This window comes from Centruroides vittatus, unplaced genomic scaffold, assembly GCF_030686945.1.
Source record: "Centruroides vittatus isolate TY-2023 unplaced genomic scaffold, ASM3068694v2 contig_628, whole genome shotgun sequence".
In the NCBI taxonomy this organism is placed as follows: Eukaryota; Metazoa; Arthropoda; class Arachnida; order Scorpiones; family Buthidae; genus Centruroides; species Centruroides vittatus.
Genome location: NW_027122385.1, coordinates 1,522,382 through 1,541,104, shown reverse-complemented (window position 1 = coordinate 1,541,104; position 18,723 = coordinate 1,522,382). Strand labels below are relative to the sequence as shown.

Here is an 18,723-nt window from a genome sequence, read left to right as displayed (position 1 = left end):
CGTTCGTACATAATGAACGTTATTTAAATTCCTGTTATGTTCATTTGCATTCTACCAATAGACTTTGTAAAGGTTGAAACGTTTGTTCTTCAATAAATGTTTTTATTTTTCTCGCTGGATTTTAGTTTTGGAAGTGTTGTCGTTAAAAATGTTTATTTCCAATATTTAATTTCTGTAAAATTCTATTGTATTAATTTTAATATAAAATCCAATTGAATAACTATTTGTTACAGTCTCACAATATCAATTTATGTTCATAAATTTCGAGCTGTTGTATAAATATATCATTTTACCTTTATATGAAATTCAACTCATTGGATCTGAATAAAATATGTCCATATTCCAACAATATATACTGTATTTATATACGATAAAATGTTGATGCCTGGATTACTTTTTGTATGGCAAATGTTTAACTAAAATAACCAGTTACACTATTTAGCTTATAATAAAAAAAATTTATTAGTAACATTTCGTAAAAGCTGGAAAATTGTCTTCATTTCTCTTTAGGAGGAGGCCTGTAAAAATAAAATCATCATCAGTAAGAAATATATTTTTATATATCAAAAAGTATTAACTAGAAAGATATATTAAAAACTTGAAAGTGAAAATATTTTTCTCACAATTTATGGTAAACTATAAAGTTTAATATAAAATACACTGATTCAATTTACTCTCACACTATATATATTTTTATCCACTAGATTTCGTAGATACAAGTGACAACATAATTTAATTTCATGATGTAAAAATTTCAAAATATAACAAATTACCAGATAAATATAGAAGTTGTATTTTATTGAAGCACTATGAATGAAATCAAAAAATTTTTATCTGAATTGATATTGTTCAATTCCAGTCGTTCAATTTTTGACAGAATCGATATAACAAGAATGTTGAATTTACTTTGTTTTATCCATTGGTAACACTATTTGATTCTATAACTTTTATTCATTGATAAAAAAAATATAATATTAATTGAAGAAATATATTTATATTCAAGGGCAAAGTGTGATAACACTTATATGAAGATCATGTAAGACACACCAGCAAAAATTTTAAACCCAAAATATTCAGGTTCCAGTATCCAATTTTGACCAAACTTTTTGTTGGTATCACCTTCCGAAAATTTACATGACTGATGTTAAAAATTTTTTTAAGTGTACGTATGTAGCTCCTTAATTTGTATAAAACACAAATTTCAAAAAATGATAAAATGTAATCAGATAAAAAAAAAATCTATAAGGACTATAAGGAAGAAATTCCTTTTGGTCAAAATACTATCACGGAGATTGTGGTCTTGCCCATGTCTTCATTGCCATAGGCTCCCTAAAGCATTTGAATGGTATCTGTGGCACATTTTCGAAGTTTAATACAACATTTAACATTTACTCTTTGCTCAATTTTCAAATTTATTCTTGAATTGCAGGAAAATGCTAAAATATTACAAAATCACAAGTAGCAAGTGTTTTGATTTGAAACATTTAATACCAATTGGCAAACTGATGTTCAAATATTTAAAGCAATGATCATCAAGATCCTTTTTACCATCCAAAGATGATAAAAAGACTTCATTCTATTACCAAAGAGCAAAACAATCCAGTTTACTCTTGATCTTACCACATATAGAGACAATTCGAGTGATACTATAGTAGAAAAAAAAATGAAAATAATTATGACACTAAGCAGAATAGTGAGTACAATAACATAATAGTGAAAGGGAAAATATAAGTTATTGAGAGTGACAGTGGAAGTACTTCTGTAGATTAGATAATGATAAATCTCATAATGTTTTAGAAAATTAGGATATACCACAGAATATAATTGTCAGTTGGTAAAAAAACATTCTAAGAGTACAATTTTAATGTAGTGTCCAAATAATAATTACAAGATTTGCCAAATCACAGTTTCTGTATTTGGATCTAAACACTTTATTAACATTGTGAGTCACCCATATTGCAAAAATCTTCTAATGCAATGATTTATTTAAAGTTGTCAAAATTAAATAATTACTTTTCCTTAAAAGTTGATAATATAAGTTACATTGTGTGTGAAATAGTGTTGATGCAAATGAAAAGTAAAAAAACATATATATGTTACCGGCAAAACCCGATTTTACGCCAAACTAGTTTAGAATTATTATTCAAGTATATTAATGGTTAAAATAAAATTAAAAGGCAATCAATTAGATGAACAATATTTATTAAAACATACTCTACTTAATTATAAAAAAACGGGGTTTATGTTACCCTAGATATCGAAGATTGCGGCTCCTCTCCGATTCCAGCAACCAGAAGACAGGGAACAGTGGGGATGCACGTTCTAACCTAACCTACCCTATTCTAATAAATTACCATAATTATTACCAATCAAATTATTAGAATAGGTTAGATTAGGTTAGGACGTGCGTCCCCACTGTTCCCTGTCTTCTAATCGCTGGAATCGGAGACGAGCCGCTATCTTCGATACCTAGGGTAAATTAACCAAAAACGGTATTGATTAGAAGTGACACAACACTTGAACAAAACTATAAAATAAAAATAAGCTAATCAGTACTTATCAGTTTGTATTTTTTTAAATTAAGCCATGCACTTTTAAAGGTAATTAACTTTCAAAAATATTTTCAAAAATTCAAACGAAATAATAAAAATAACTTTTAAAATCAAACTAAAATTAAAAATAAACTTATTTGTGTTTTATGATGAACTTAAATTAACCATTAATATACTTGAATAATAATTCTAAACTAGTTTGGCCTGACATGCTTACACGAAACTAGTTTGGCCTAGGCAAAACTAGTTTGGTGTAAAATCGGGTTTTGCCGGTAACACATATAAAACTTGTTCTTTCTGGTAACAAGTTAAAATAATTATTTTATTAGAATCTAAAAAACTGATTTGGTATAAATTACATGTGACCAGAACATTGGTGAAATGCAAACTTGTGACCAGTGGTTTTATCCACTCAGCCATTGATGGGCTACGCACATATCAACAGTATTAATTACTAGTGCCCATACCCACTTGTGTTGTTTTAAAATTCCAATTTCAAAAAAATATAATGTTTTAATGAAATTATTTAAATTGTAAATGTATGTAATTTTTTCCTATTAACTTTTTAAAATAATTTAACTTAAACAGGGTAAAGGAGTACTTTAGAAGTTAGACAAAATGGCACAGTGAGAAAATAATTTCAATAATAGAAAAATTTTCTTGCCAAATCAGAAATTTTCCTTTTTAAAGTATTTTTGCCCATTACTGAAGTTTGTCCTTAATTAAAATTTTTAAGTAAAAATTTGTTTCAAAGTCACTGTCCTGAATAAATTTTGAACTTTTGGATGTCAAAAAGTCTGTTAAGAACTGCATCACTAAAAATAAAAATAAAAATTTATGGCATTGACCTCAATTTTATTTCTTTTAATCATTGTATTATGTCAAATTTATAACTGTATATGCAAGACATGGGCAAAAGCGGCTCTTTTTGAGTTACGTGTGGCTCTTGCTGAAAGTGTTAATTTCTGCCTTTTATTATTATTTTTAATTTTATTTCCACAATTTTGTGAAAATATGTAATTATATACCTATGTAATATTTAGTAATTTATTTCCAAGTTGGTGCAATAAATTAAACTGACATTTCAAATCTATTCTTTTAAAACAAGTTCTCGACCCGGATGGAGGACACCCTATCTTTCCCTGCCTTACCATACTATCCACCACCACAGTACAGAACTGCGGTTCCCATGCATTTTGCAAAACCTACATTTTGGCTCCCACTGAACTCTTGCTTGCCCACCTCTGGTATATGCTATCCTATGATGATGACATGTGCTTAAATTAAAGAATTCTTTCAATGTAAAATATTTTTATGTTAACTTATCAGTTTAGCATTACATGGAAAATTGCACAGTAGGCTTATTTAATTATTTGTATAATGTAATTCAAATTTTCCAAATAATGTAGAAATAATTATTAATTGATTCATAAATTAGGGTTTTATTTTGTGTGTAATAATTTTCTTCAAATTTTGTGTGTTTGGGAAAAATTTTGGGTCCTGCACCCCTGCTCATAAGTTGCATTGCACCACATTACTTCTTGCTGCCTGTAGACAGCTACACCTGGCCATATTGTCAGTGAACAAAATGATGATGATAGCCTAGGAGACAAATTCAATGACTTTTTCCGAACCTTAATGAAAATTGCCAACTCCCTATTTTCCAGGTGGGCAAGAACTCTGTATATAATGACTTGAACATAACAAAGCAATACATATGTAGTTGTGATGTAGTACATGTTGGTATAGCAGTGCCAATGTGAGATTGCGAAAGCCACAATTTAATAAAATCAATTTTAAATTTTATTATTTAATATAAAAATAATATTTTGTACAACATTAACAAATTTTTATCTAAAAGGAAGTTTCTGACATAACTTCCTTGATGACATAACAGGAGATACTATAACTACTTTCATTTTTCATTTGTTAAAGTAAAATCTCCTAGTTAGAGAAAACAGAATATACCTAAATGATCAACCTTAATCATAGACCTTGGTTGATCTTCTATAGATAAAATAATATAAAGTTAGTAGATAAAGAAAAAGCCTCAATTGTAAAGTGAAAGCATTTAGGCAAGGCTTAACTTCGATGGAAATCAAACTTCCCCTTCTGACTGAAGTGAAGATGAATCATAGAACAAGTCTTGACCGGCTGCAGGTCACTAGGTCCTATAAAAGGGAGCTGTTTTAGTGCCAAATTGCACAGTTCCTGGGAGATCAAGCGACCACCAGAATACGCCATACTGAAATTAGGCGCAGTCCTGAGAATAGGAGAAGCCATACTGAAATCAGGCACAGTCCATGGAAGGATAAAAGCCATTCTTATGTGTAGATAGGCAGTGAGCCATTTTTAGTTAGGTGGATCGTTGGAAGATTTATCCTACCGAACTGACCAGATAATAGAAGATGTGAATGATCTGAATTTGTCATACTCTCTTATAAGAAGCAAACTTGAGGTATTATAATTGATAGATGATTGTAAACTCTCTTGGCACATATATCAGGTCAGTCCATAAGTCCATGAGCATTTTTATGACTTTGAGAAAAATCTTGTTTTGCTGTTAAAAATGTCAGTCTAATGTGATAATTTTTACACTGAACTGTTAAATTGGATCTCATTCATATAATACTGTTCAGAATTGTGAACATTTCAGTTGTTTATTTTCGTTAAAATGGAAGTAACCGACGAATACAAAAGACATGTTTTATACTTTTTACTTTTAAGTGGTGAGAATGCTACAAATGCAGCCAAAAAAAAATAAATACTGTACATAATCAAATTGTAATTAGTGCAAGGACTGCGCAGAAGTGGTTTGAAAGATTTAGAAACAATGATTTTAGTGTGGAGGATAAGGCTCGTACTGGAAGACCTGTTGACTTTGATGATGATGCTCTCTCTGCACTAGTTGAAGCAGAACCATCTTTAACAGTTGATGAAATTGCAAAACGTTTAAATTCATCCCATGGAACTGTTCATAGACACCTACAACAAATTGGAAAAGTTTCAAAGCTAGGAAAATGGATACCACATGAACTGTCAATAGCTAACCGACAACAGCGTGTAAACATTTGCACGTCTCTTTTATCCTGTATTGCTGTAGAACCTTTTCTTAGTAAGCTGATTACTGGAGACGAAAAATGGATCCTCTATAATAATGTGACGAGAAAAAGACAATGGATGGATTGTGACAAGCAGCCAAACCGACTGCAAAAGGTGGGTTGCATCCAAAAAAAATTCTTTTGTCTGTTTGGTGGGATATGTCAGGTGTAATTCACTTTGAGCTGTTAGAACCTAATCAAACAATTACAGCTCAAATGTATTGTGAGCAATTAGAGAGTTTAAATGAAAAATTGAAAAAAAATCCGACCGTCGTTAGTGAACAGAAAGCAGGTTCTCTTGCAGCATAACAATGCCAGACCACACACTGCAAAAATAACTGTACAGAAACTTGAAAGCTACAACTGGTAAATTTTACCTCATTCACCATATTCGCCAGATATTGCTCCCAGTGATTATCATCTTTTTTGCAGTTTGCAGAATTTTTTAAAAAGGAAAACTTTTGAGGATGAGAACAATGTAAAAAAGGCTATTTCTGAATATTTTGATTCAAAACTAAAATCATTTTACAAAGACTGAATTAAAAAGCTACCATCAAGATGGCAAGAAATTGTACAAAATAATGGTGAATACATTATAGATTGAATTAAAATTTAATTAAAATTTTTTGCTGCTTTTTTTGTAGATAAAAATACGCATGAACTTATAGACTGACCTGATTGATAGTTCAGAGATAGCGCGAATAGGTTATTTGTAGATCATTCATTTTAGTTAATTTCCATGCAATTTATTATCATGTTTATTTGGAATTCAGTTATTTATTTTACTATGTATATCTTGTAATTATTCTAGTTTTAAGTCTCAATAAATATAACCTTTGTTTTACTTAAAATTGGACTAAGAATAATTCGTTTATTGCTGAAGCCATTTTGCGAGTCGATTATTCACGCGTGGTTATACGCGTCCTAAAACTGATAACCCGATGTCAAGAAATCCTGACATTATGGAGAACGTTGATTTTGCGATCATCGATCTCCGATCTTTTATTTTTAAGTCCCTCCTACCACTCAGAACCGTAAGGAACCATCTCCTAAATTGGGCATGACAAATCTGAGAAACTGTTTATGACAAACAGGGTCATGTAAGCAGTATAGAAGATAATTTCATATTTTCCATACCCTCGCGGGATCTCACACCAATGTGCATTCACAATTCATGCGCTATAGCAATAAAAGACTTGGGACATATAATACAAATGTTGTTACAGCAGCATCTGAGTGGATAGGATTAATCTTTTAATCAAAATATGTAAAGTTAATTAATTCAACTTTATGAATTTGAAACAAAAACATAAGTTAGTGTCTGCCAACGTTATATTAATATTATCAATTATATTACAGTATAGATGTATAGCTCTTCTACAATTTCAATTAAGCATGCAAATTATTAAAATTTGAATTTAATCATATTGACTGAATAATAATTATTTTTAATTTCCTTTTTATGTTCAAAAATTAAAAAATTTTCTTTGATAAAATATTAAACAAATTTACCTATATATTCCTACAACAACTGCATGATCTCTTTCATATGGCTCAAGTGTTATTTGTTCCTGAGGTTTCATTCTTTCTGCTTGTAATTTTTTTACTTCACCTGCAAATACTGCTTCTGGTTCTGCTGTAGAATCAATACAATTGGCCTAAAATAAAAAAATAAAATTTATACTTTTTAACATTACATTAAAATATTCACGTCAACTTTTTTTTTTTTTTATATTTTAGTAAAAACATAATTCAATATGTACTTTGTGCATAGAAAACATAAATATTACATTTATTTATTTGTGTCCTCTACATGAATCACTTTTACTCTGTAATTGAAAATCATAGAACTTTTGTGGCCAAAGTAAAAATGCCGTCGTATATTAGAATATACGACGGCATTTTTACTTTGGAATTATTTTTTGAATTTTAAATATTTGTATTGCTTGGGTTCTATTTTTTCTGCATTCTTTTTTGTTTAAGTTCGTTTTAACTAATGATGGCTGTTTAAAACAGTCAAAAACGTTATTATTAAATAGTTTTTATTGCTGGAAACATTAAGGTTTTTGTTTTTTAATAGTTTATTTTTCCAGTAGCTGATTTACTTATTGCACTGACATTTTTGAGCTTTTAAGATCTGACTCAGGTTAAAAGTTTTAAGTTCTTTTATTTTAACACACTGAGGATTACAAAATACAGTAATGCCCTGAGATACGAGTGTTTGGACATAAGTTTTTTTTTTTTTAAGATACGAGCTGGAATTCAGCCAATTTTTTGCCTTGAGATATGAGCAAGTATCAGTTAAGCATCTGCCAGTTAGCCCATGACTTGTCTGAACTTCATGGTTTAGTGTAATGTCCTTTCTTTCTAGTTCTGGAAATGTCCGAAAAGTACGGATGCTACACAAATAAAAACTGATTTGAGATACCAGTCATTTAAGTTATGAGCCGTCTTGGAACAATTTAAACTTATATCTCAAGGCATTCCCATATAATAACAGTAGGCTCAATTTATTGTAATCACATATATGTTATCAGCTGTTTAACGTCATCAAAATTAGCATGTCCCAAACATACAGTCAACTCCTTTAAACTGCCCCTCCATGTACCACCATCCCAAATTTTTCACCAAAAGTCTTGGATAAATGATTCATTCCATAGTAAATGAGTAGGAAAAACTGCCATCCTCCAATCATGGTTTAAAATAAAGTTGTCATTTTCCATTAAAGATATTTTGGTTAAACTGCCACAATTTTTATTGTCACAAAAATTAAGGTAAAATATTGTCAAAACATGCATTTCCAGCAATTTTAAAATGTGAGAAACAAGAAATTTCATCACAAGTAACAGTGTTTTCTTACCCAATTGAAGGTTAGGAATGACTGTTAACAGTCATTCCTAACCTTCTCCAGTTAACATCTGCACATGGCCCAAATAATGGTTAGTGAGAGCTGGAAACACATTCTGTCAGTCTAGTCTGAAACTGTTTAGATTATTTTGAGCTCCGAATTCATGCTGTAGAGTACATATTGTACTGTACACTGTTATTGTTTTAGTCTTTTATGTAACAGAGAAAAAAATCTATCCTTAGAGTCAGCAAAAAGAAAGAAATCTATGTATATAGTGAAACATTTTCAGCCACTTTTCTCTTTCTGGAAGAAAAATGTAAATAGATGGAAGGCAGAGGATATTTTAAACCAAAAAATCAAATGCAGAAAATAGAGCCACTATAGAAATGATAACTGGAAAATATGACAAACTTGAAAAAGCAATAGTAATATGGATTGTGCAAGTAAATGCAAAGAATGGCACTGTTACAACTGATGTGATAAGAAAGCAAGCAGAAATATTTGGGCAACAAATAAAAGTAAACAATTTTAGTTACAGCAATGGGTGGCTGCATCGATTTAAACAGTGTCATGGCTTATTACAAGAAAAAAACATGGTAAAACTGCTGAAGTTGATTTGAATGTTGTAGAAGAAGGAAGAACTTGTCTGTCAACAATAATAGTATGGTATGATATGAAAGATGCATATAACATGGATGAAACTGAATTTATTTTACTGATTTCAACCTGACAAAACAATTGCTCATGTACCTGTGAAAGCCTGCAAAAAAAAAAAAAAAAATAAATAAAGATAGAATCACAATTGCCTTTTGTTTTAATTCAGATAATAGTGATAAAAGAACTGTAACTGTTATTGGAAGCTTCATAAAGCCTCGTTTTAAAAATTTCGATCCTTCTATTTATTGCCACTACAAGCACAATGAAAAGGGTTAGGTGACAGCCTTACTTTTCCAAGAATTCATTGAAGATTTTAATAAAAATATGAAGAGAAAAAACCATAATGTCATGCTATTAATTGATAATGCACCCTGTCATAATACAGTCAATCTAAACAATGTGAAAATATAATTCCTTTCAGCAAATTGCACAGGAATTCTGCAACCATTTGATGCTGGCACACTAAAAAGTTTTAAATCTAACTACAGATGCCATTAAGTAAGGAAAATTATTGAATGCATCAATGATGAAATTCCTGTTCGATGTCCTTGAAATCTGCTTTGTGGCTAATTAAAAAATTATGAGATTAAGTGACATCCAGCACAATAAAAAAATTGCTGGTTGTACACTGGTCTATTCACAGAAAAGGCACATATTGACAAGGATTATAATAACAGTGTTCAAATGTTAAGTAGTGATCTCAGCTATCTTTCAACCATCTCTTCCACAATCCAACTTGCTGCTGAAAAATTCATTGAAATTGACCGTAATGAGGATAATTTTGTAAAGTTAACCTCAGAAGAAATAGTTCATTTTGTAAGAAAAGAAGATAATCAACTGCAGAAAGAAACTGACGACCATGATAATGATGACAGAAAATCCTGTAGTAACTACAGTAGAGCATCGATTATCTGACCCCCAATTAACCGTCACATTGGTTAACTGACTGCGTTCTAGTCGGCAAATTCAAATGTCCACTAGTGATGTGGCGCTACAATATTTGGCTGTGTCTTAGCTACTTTAAAATTACTTTTGTTAAATTTTTGCGTGTTTTAGCTGGCAACACTGGCTCGACCATGAAACGGAGGCCAGTATTTAAACCATTCTTAATTTTTTTTGTCTTTATTTTGTGGAAAATAAAGAAATCATTTTTAACGATACAATAGCGACGATTATTATTTTAAAAAAAATTTTGTTAGGCTTAACATTGATGAAAATTCAATGCAAAGTACGTTAATAGCGATATACTAATATACAAATTACATGGGATATACTAATATACTAATAATATATCATTTCATACTTTTCGGTTATCGTTTTTTTCAGTTATTCGACCAACTCGTCCCCAATTGAGTCAGATAATCGATGCTCCACTGTATTAACAAAGCTTAGGCTGGTTTATTCAGCATTTTCTGGAGATAAGTGTATCCAATATGGATTATCATTGATGCATGTTGATTCATTGGATACATTTATCTCCATAACTCAAGGAAATAATGTAGTTCAAACTACTTTGGATTGAATTTTTTTAAAAGCAAAAATCAACAAATGTAATATAAATGAAGAAAAAGTGATAGTTATTCTTATTATTATCCCGACACTCCTATTTACTTGTCATTTTCAATAAACTACCACTCTCACCTTCCCATCAGTGCCTGAAAATTAATGGTGATAATTTATAGGGGGTTGACTGTATAAGTTAAAATAGACTTAGCTTATAATGTTGTTTATTATAATCAACATTTGGTTATAATTACCTTTAGCTGAATAGACACTTTTAAGTTTCTTTTTTTACACTTGCTATTAGTTGTTAATTAAATTATTTCCTCCCAGTACAGTATGTTAAATTGTTCATATCTCTTATTTCAATTATACACTAGTTTTTGTTAAAGGCTATATCAGATAACAAATACTAGATAAATCAAGGTATAAAGTTATCAATGCATACATTTTTCAATTGTTTAAAATATCCTTTTAATATCAGAGTTCATAAAATCAGAATTTACACTAAATCATTTTACTTATCCTGCTTAATGTTACCAATTGTTGTTATCAATATAGGCAAGTCCTAAAGTGATTACAATAAGTGAGTTCTACTGTATATATAAGAAAATATATTTAAGCATATAAAATCAAGTCTATTGAAATATCCAAATTGAAGAAGATTTCTCTTAAATTCTGATTGTAGGCTTTAGTCACAGAAATAGCAGCACAAAACACATCAAAGAACCATAAATAATTCCAGTAAATGCTTTATCACGAATAGAAGGACCAACGTTTTCAAATGAGAATGCTATTATTGATATTAGATCTGACAGGAAAAATAATTGCAGGATTTTTGATATAATTTGGTGGTAACATCAAATAATAAGTATAATTTTGTAGAATATGAGTAAAACAAGTCATGTGCAAGTTCTCTTAGTTTCCCATTAGGGCTGTCCATAAATTATATCTGCACCTTTCCTGAAACTTTTACTTCCCATGCCCCTCTTGTCCCAGCTTGTTCAAGTTTCTGTAACCCTCCCTCAGATATCCATCATAATAATAGTTGTTTTATCACTAACAGACAGTTCAATAAATAAAAGATCCATTAATCTCAAATTTTTTCAAAATTCAATAAAGGGCAAATATGCAGTGGTACCTTCTAATTTCTAACAATCCAGAGTTAGGGTTAGATAGTTTCAGTTGAAACTGCTGTCAAAACAACTAGGAAGTTCCATATAGTGTTGAGACAATTCTGGTTCCAGAACTACCAACACATTCTTCATTTTGTACTTTTATTGGAACAGTGAACTCTATCTGGATTTGAACAAAACTAATTCCACGACTTTTAAGGAATAATGAAATTATTTTTGAGTACAGGTAACCCCGTATAACACGGGAGTTACGTTCCAAAAAATTGCAGTGTTATGCGAATCCGTGTTATACGAAACAAAGAACTAATGTGAAAAGGGGAGTTAGGTTCCAAGAATTAAAAAACATGCTGTTAAATCCTTCTTTAAATCGGATTTATTATTCACAAGTCGAAAGGCAAATACAAAATTACAAATAAAAATAACAATATACTGAATATTGTACTGTAAAAATATAAAATAATTTATATTGTTAATTTAAATACTTGCTAGGGGCGCCCCTAGTGGCCATTTTTGGCATACATTGATAAAATCTGGTTTTTCAGCTTTATAAAGTAGATTTTTTTCATGGGTAAAATGCTTATTTATTATTTTACCAGAGAATTATTCATCCTATATGATGATCTCAGCATGAGTATCATCAACTAGTAACAGTTTTTATTACATTTCATGTTGTACAAGAGTTTTATTTCATTCCCGAACCGTGTTAGAATAAACCCGTGCTATAAAAGCACCGTGTTATACGGGGGATGTTCCCAATTCTCAAACCGTGTTAGAGCAAATCCGTGCTATAGAAGTACCGTGTTATACGGGGGTTACCTGTACTTTAAATTTATATAGATATTTTTAAAATTTATACTTTTATTAAAGTTGTTAATTATTTTGTTTTTATATTTTTCCCCAAGTCCCAGAGAATAACTATAAAAAATTTGGTACAGATCTGGCAAAAGGTTTAGAAGTTAATAAGGGGAATGAAATCAGAGAAGAGGCGAGGTGTCCAGGTTTAATAGTATTCTATATTTCCCTCAGAGTCCCAGAGAATAAGCAAGAAAAATTTGATGAAGATCTAAAGGCTAAGAATAGAGAGAAACAAATATTGTATTATATATATAACCAATAAGAAACCATCAAATCCAACGGCAATTCTGACATAACATAATGATTCTGTGAAACCATCTAGTCCAACAGACTAAACAATTCTGAAAAACCATTCCATCCAAACAGTTTTGCATATGCATCAGTTCCAACCAATGTTCCCTCTAATTTTTATTGTAGATGAGCGGAACATATACTTCTCTGAGCAAAGAAAATTTTTGCTAAGCAGATTCTGAGCGAAAAATTTTTCTGAGCATATATATATATAAAATCTCATTTTTTTCCTATAAAAATTAAAATAATTAATTATAAAGTAGAGATTAAAATTCATTTTAAAACATACTTCCATAAAAAATATTATCTTTTGTCAACGATTTAATGTATTTAATCGAAATATATGTAGCAATAATCATGTTGCAGACAGAGTGAGAAATAAGTAAACAACAATTGAAATCAGTGTGCACGCTCGCCTGTGCGGCACATAAATTCTCGTGCGTGGCAACAATTTGAGCAGTGCGCGGCCGCGCAGCTTAGAGGGAACATTGGTTCCAACAGTTCCAGTCCCAGAAGCAGAACTAGATTTTTCACACCTCTAATCCAGAGTTCAAAGATTAAATTCATATAATTTAAATAAGTTCAATATTCCGTTATTTAAAAATTTAAATTTAGTCAAAAAGAAAAAAAAAAAAAAAATAGAATTATAATGATGAACATAATGATGAGTGTGCACCAAGTGGACATTTCACAAAACGTAACTTTTTTGACTGAAGCTGAAGAAAAAAATAATAATAATAATAATTTTTAAGTGAAATGAAAAATATAGATAAAAATTGACATATATCAGGAATAAATGGATAGAACTCATTGAAATTTGATATGCAGTTGGGAAAAAATAGCAGATGACAATAATACACTTTTTTCTACATAAAGTATATTTTACTTTTATAATAAAATATGAATTCAGATAGACAGAAGGCATTCTAATTCCAGTATAGTAAGCTTTGCGTTAAGCCAGTGTTCCACAAACTTTGTGTTCAAGGTACACCTACCAAATCAAGAAATTTTAGAGGTACACCAAAGGAAAAAAACCAATGTTTATTTAATATTTATTTATTATAAAAATCAGTACAGTGTTTAATGAGAAATGTGAGCCTGCTTAACTGAGCACAGGCGATCAAACTTTGGAACGATCGTTGATAAGGCTGCTCTCATCGCCTGGTCGATCATCCTCAGGCATTCTCTTTTTCTTGATTTAATCGTAGTGAGAGTTGAAAACCCCAATTCGCATAAGTAGGTCGTGGCAAATGGTAAGAGACTTGCAATAGCACGCTTTGAAAGCAGTGGATACTCATTTTTTATATGCAGCCAAAAATGTGCTAGCTCTGTTTTGGAAAATTTTAGTTTTAATGTCCGATCAGTTTTTAGCTCCATGAATTCTTCCTGCTCGTTTATTGGTAGGTGTCCAATGGAACTGCTATCTGAGAATGGATTTCGTACCCAGTTCATAAGTTGCAGGTCACACTTAGGAAAATAAGAATTCATTTTTTCTCCTAATAGCTCCAAGTGTTTCACTATCAAAGTCTGCACTTTTTTTTCTGAATTGGCAGCCATGACATTTGGGAACATTTCACTACTACCATTGGTAGCGTGGCTGATCCATAACACCAACTTAGCACGAAAGCTTTCAATCTTGTCCGATAACGTTAAATATTAAATTCCTGCCTTGCAGTTTTTTGTTGAGCTTATTTAAATTGGCGAGTATATCCACCAGATATGCAAGTTTTGCTACCCATTCTTCTCTTTTAAACAGAGAAGCAAAATCTGAACCCTGGGCCTCTAAAAACGTCTGGGTCTAATTTTTTAGCTTGTAAATTCAAGAAAGCACTTTTCTGCGAGAAAGCCATTGTACTTTTGTATGAAACAGAAGTGACTGATGATCTGCTCCCATTTCCTGACACACTGCATTAAACAGACGAGAGTTCAGCGGTCACGATTTGATGTAATTGACAATTTTGACTTCTTGTAGGACAGACAATTCATCAGGCAGAAACTTTGCCATCATGCTTCCCTGTGTAAAAAGCCCGTGTAAAATGTACATTTTTAATATTAGGGTTTTTTTCAGAAGCCCTGGTTATAAATCCCCTAATTTTTCCTGTCATAGCTGCTGCTCCATCTGTGCAAATGCTTATGCAGTTGTACCATTCCAAATTATGCTCACTGAAGTACTGATCTGTTACTTTGAATATTTCTTCTGCAGTGGTATAACCAGGTAGTGGCAGACAAAATAAAAAGTCCTCTTTTATTTCATATTCATCAGTGTACCTCACATTTGATATGAGATGCACATGACCATTAATATCAGTAGCCTCATCAACTTGTAGAGCAAAAACTCCAAACTCCAAAAGTCTTAATTTTTCAATTAACGTTGATTGAATGTCGCTAGAAATATCATTAATTTGACGTGAGATCGTATTTGCTGACACAGGTATTTTTTCAATTTCCTTAGCGGCTTCTTGGCTAATCATAATCTTGACAACTTCTTTGCAGACAGGTAAAATTAAAGTTTCAGCGAGAGAATGAAGCTTCTTGGATTTAACAAGCATATTAGCGATCATGTAGCTTGCTTTCTGCGCTTTGTCTGATGTTTTGAAAGACAAACTCATGAGAGTTACCTGTTTCTTAGACTTTTTTCTTAAAAAGACTCTGTCTTTTTGAGCCAGTGACAAGTGTTTAGTAGTTAAATGTCGTAAAAGTTTACTGGGCACGATTGAATTATTACCCAAAGTTTCTCCACAAACAAGACATTTTGGGATTGGGCATGATTCATCTCCGCAATATATAAAGCCATAACGTACATAGCTCTAATCATATTTTCGATTAACAAGCTTAGGTTTTTTCTTCATTGACTCTGCTTCTTGGGAATCATTAGTTTCACTTGACGAACTTGCGGTACGTAGGGTCTATTTATTTGTAATAAAAAAGTCAATTACTTTCTCGACGACACAATCACAAACTAGCAGCTAGTTACTGGCAAAAAGCAATTTCTTTCAGTTTACAAAAGCGCGTGACAACGATGACTAAGCGGGGCGCAGCGGTACAATATCACATTGACACACGCATGCATGTGGTGCGCGGGTGGGCTGTCCCGCTCCTCATGCAACGAAGCGCTTCGCTCACATAACTCTCAGCTATTTGTAGATGCATTATCTTCACAAAACTTGACATTTTTCCACAGCACACCAACTATTGACCACAGCACACTGCTTTAAGCCAATCATTCGTTAGCTTACTTGACAGCTCGCCTCTACTGAGCCTTATGATTTAAATCTAACTTTAATACACAGTCAGGTTCCCATTTAGGATACCTGCGACAGCCATCCTCAATGTGAATCTGATTGAATAATAGGCATTAAAAAACAAACTGCACTGACAGGGCAAAAATAGTTCAATTTAAAGAATAAATAAATTAGCCTTAGGTACTGTACATACAGTAGAAACTATATAATTCATCACCTTAAAAAGGTGTTATTTTTAGACACTAACACATATTTCACACATAGTGGGTAATAGCCAGTTCGGTCAGTTGCTGTATTTAGCAATATGCCCAAGTGTTTTCATTGTGTTTACTGTTCAAAGTTTTGATTCTCATTTTACATACTGTATTCAGATCAATTGAAACACAATTATATCTCCTGTAATGGTTTCAAAAAGACTACCTAATTACCAATCTATAGATCTACTATTGAAATTCAAAATTCTGCAAAATTTATCAATTCAATTTTCACTAAAATTGAATTGATAAATTTTGGTTGTAGCTTCACATGATTTTATTTTTAAGTTTTAATCCAGTAAAAAAAAGTTTTACCTGAAAACTTTTCTTAAATTTTTATTTATTCAGAACTTTTCTAAAACATTCTAAAAATGTTTTTTTAAACAAAATTACTTACTTTTATAGATATTACAAAATGACCACCAGCTTTCAGATAGTGATGAGCATTTATTGCTACAATACGAGCTTGATCTGGTTGAGCTACATCAGCAAATATGGTATCAACCATTCCTAAAATGTAAAGATTATTAAATATTTTGCATAAGGTCTATTTATACAAACAAATTGTATTTATATATATGAGATATGACACAGTAAAACATGACTATGCCTGTATCTTGTTTTATTTAATAAACTGAGCAAATCAAATATGATCTTCAAAATAGTTCTCTTCTGAGTTGATACACATTTTGAATGTTGGCAGCATGGTATGCAGCTTCCTACAATGCTGCCAACAAAACAATTTTTTAGATCATTTTCTGAACGTGTGTTAAAGATCTGTCATTGTTGCTTTCACATCATCTACTGAAAAAAATTCTTTCCTTTGAACATGCATCCACTCATACTGAGTAAAGCAACAGAGTTAAACACTGTCTTATGGTGACAACTTAGAACATGATCTACAATAATGTCTCTGTCTATCCCCAACCACTTTTGGTTCCCAAAAGTGGGAAAGGATAGACCAATGAACCAAAATTGAGACTGGGTTAGTCTTATTTTTTGTGTCAGACCTCATATACATGCAATTTTTATTTCTTTTGATGACAAATGTAAAAATATTAACATATTGCTTTAATAATCACCTAATTCATCTTCTAATATTGTTTGATGAGACAAAAGTTAGTTATCTTAACGTTATTAAATTATACAGTAGGGTTTTGATAGTTCAAGATTCTACCATCCTTAACCCAAAGTAACAGTACTTTGGATTAAGGATGGTAGAATCTCAACCCCACACACAAATTTAAATAAATGTTTGATGAAACACATTTGATTTGAATTATTCAGCAAACACTGAAAGATATATTAACAGTTTTCAATTTATTGCATTATGAAATGATATGATTGCCAGCAGTGACACAGCTGCCAGGAACAGTTACTTTACTCTTATTTTATAATGTGTTCCACATCTTAGCATATGCTTATGTATTATATAGATATGTACCTAAACTTATTAGCCAATAAAATGAATATAACAGTATTTAACACATTTACTTATTACTGTTTCCCATTGTATATATATATACTTAAGAGTTTGATAATTCAAGGTTGTTCCATTCCCAGTCAACTCAAACTGAAGATTATTGTATTAGTTTAACTTTCTCAATTTTATTGGTTGGTTGGTTGGTTAAGGTTTTTTGGCACAAGGGCCACATAGGCCAAGCTGCACCACATCTTATGGTATATATAAGTACATAAATAACAATAAAAATAAACAAAACAAAAAACAAAGAACCAATAACAAAAATATACAACAGTTAAACTGTGTATAACAACAAGATGTATATAGATATAAATAAATAAATAATTAAATCTCTTTATAAATATTTGTAACTTTTAGAAAGTTCAATAATTTATCAACATTTCATATTAATTCAATAAAAATCAGAAAATATGTCTATACAATGATTAAGTTGTTTATAATAATAAGTTGTTTATTTAGATCTAAAAAAATTATAATAATGTCATTTCCTATTCACCATTAATGACAAAGGCTTGAAAATCAATTTTATTTTATTTACTATTTACATTACAGATTCAAACAGTCTTCATGGCCTCTTCAGACTACATATATATTTCGTATAAATATATCAGGCTTGATGATGATGTTTGTTTACATTTATGTGAATTATGTTGGCAATTACAGTAAATTTTATAAAATTTATTTGTATATTATTCATAAAGATTAGTTGAAATAATCATCATCAAACTTGATATATTTAAATTTATCCACCAACTAATGCCACATATTATCGAGCTAGAAATGGCTATAACATTAATAATTTAT

The 18,723-nt window shown here is 30.8% G+C and overlaps 1 protein-coding gene across 1 annotated transcript in view; it reads right to left on the bottom strand.

The window, feature by feature from the left end:
• Positions 1-437: 437 nt before the first annotated feature.
• Positions 438-18,723, bottom strand: part of Fib (rRNA 2'-O-methyltransferase fibrillarin) — a 41,947-nt gene continuing 23,661 nt past the window's right edge. Inside the window, exons 7-9 of the mRNA XM_067275523.1 lie at positions 16,834-16,946; positions 7,166-7,311; positions 438-518 (exon numbers count right to left, since the gene is read on the bottom strand). Of these exons, the coding sequence (XP_067131624.1) occupies positions 497-518; positions 7,166-7,311; positions 16,834-16,946 (281 nt within the window). The 3' untranslated portion in view covers positions 438-496. The remainder of the gene's footprint in view (positions 519-7,165; positions 7,312-16,833; positions 16,947-18,723) is intronic.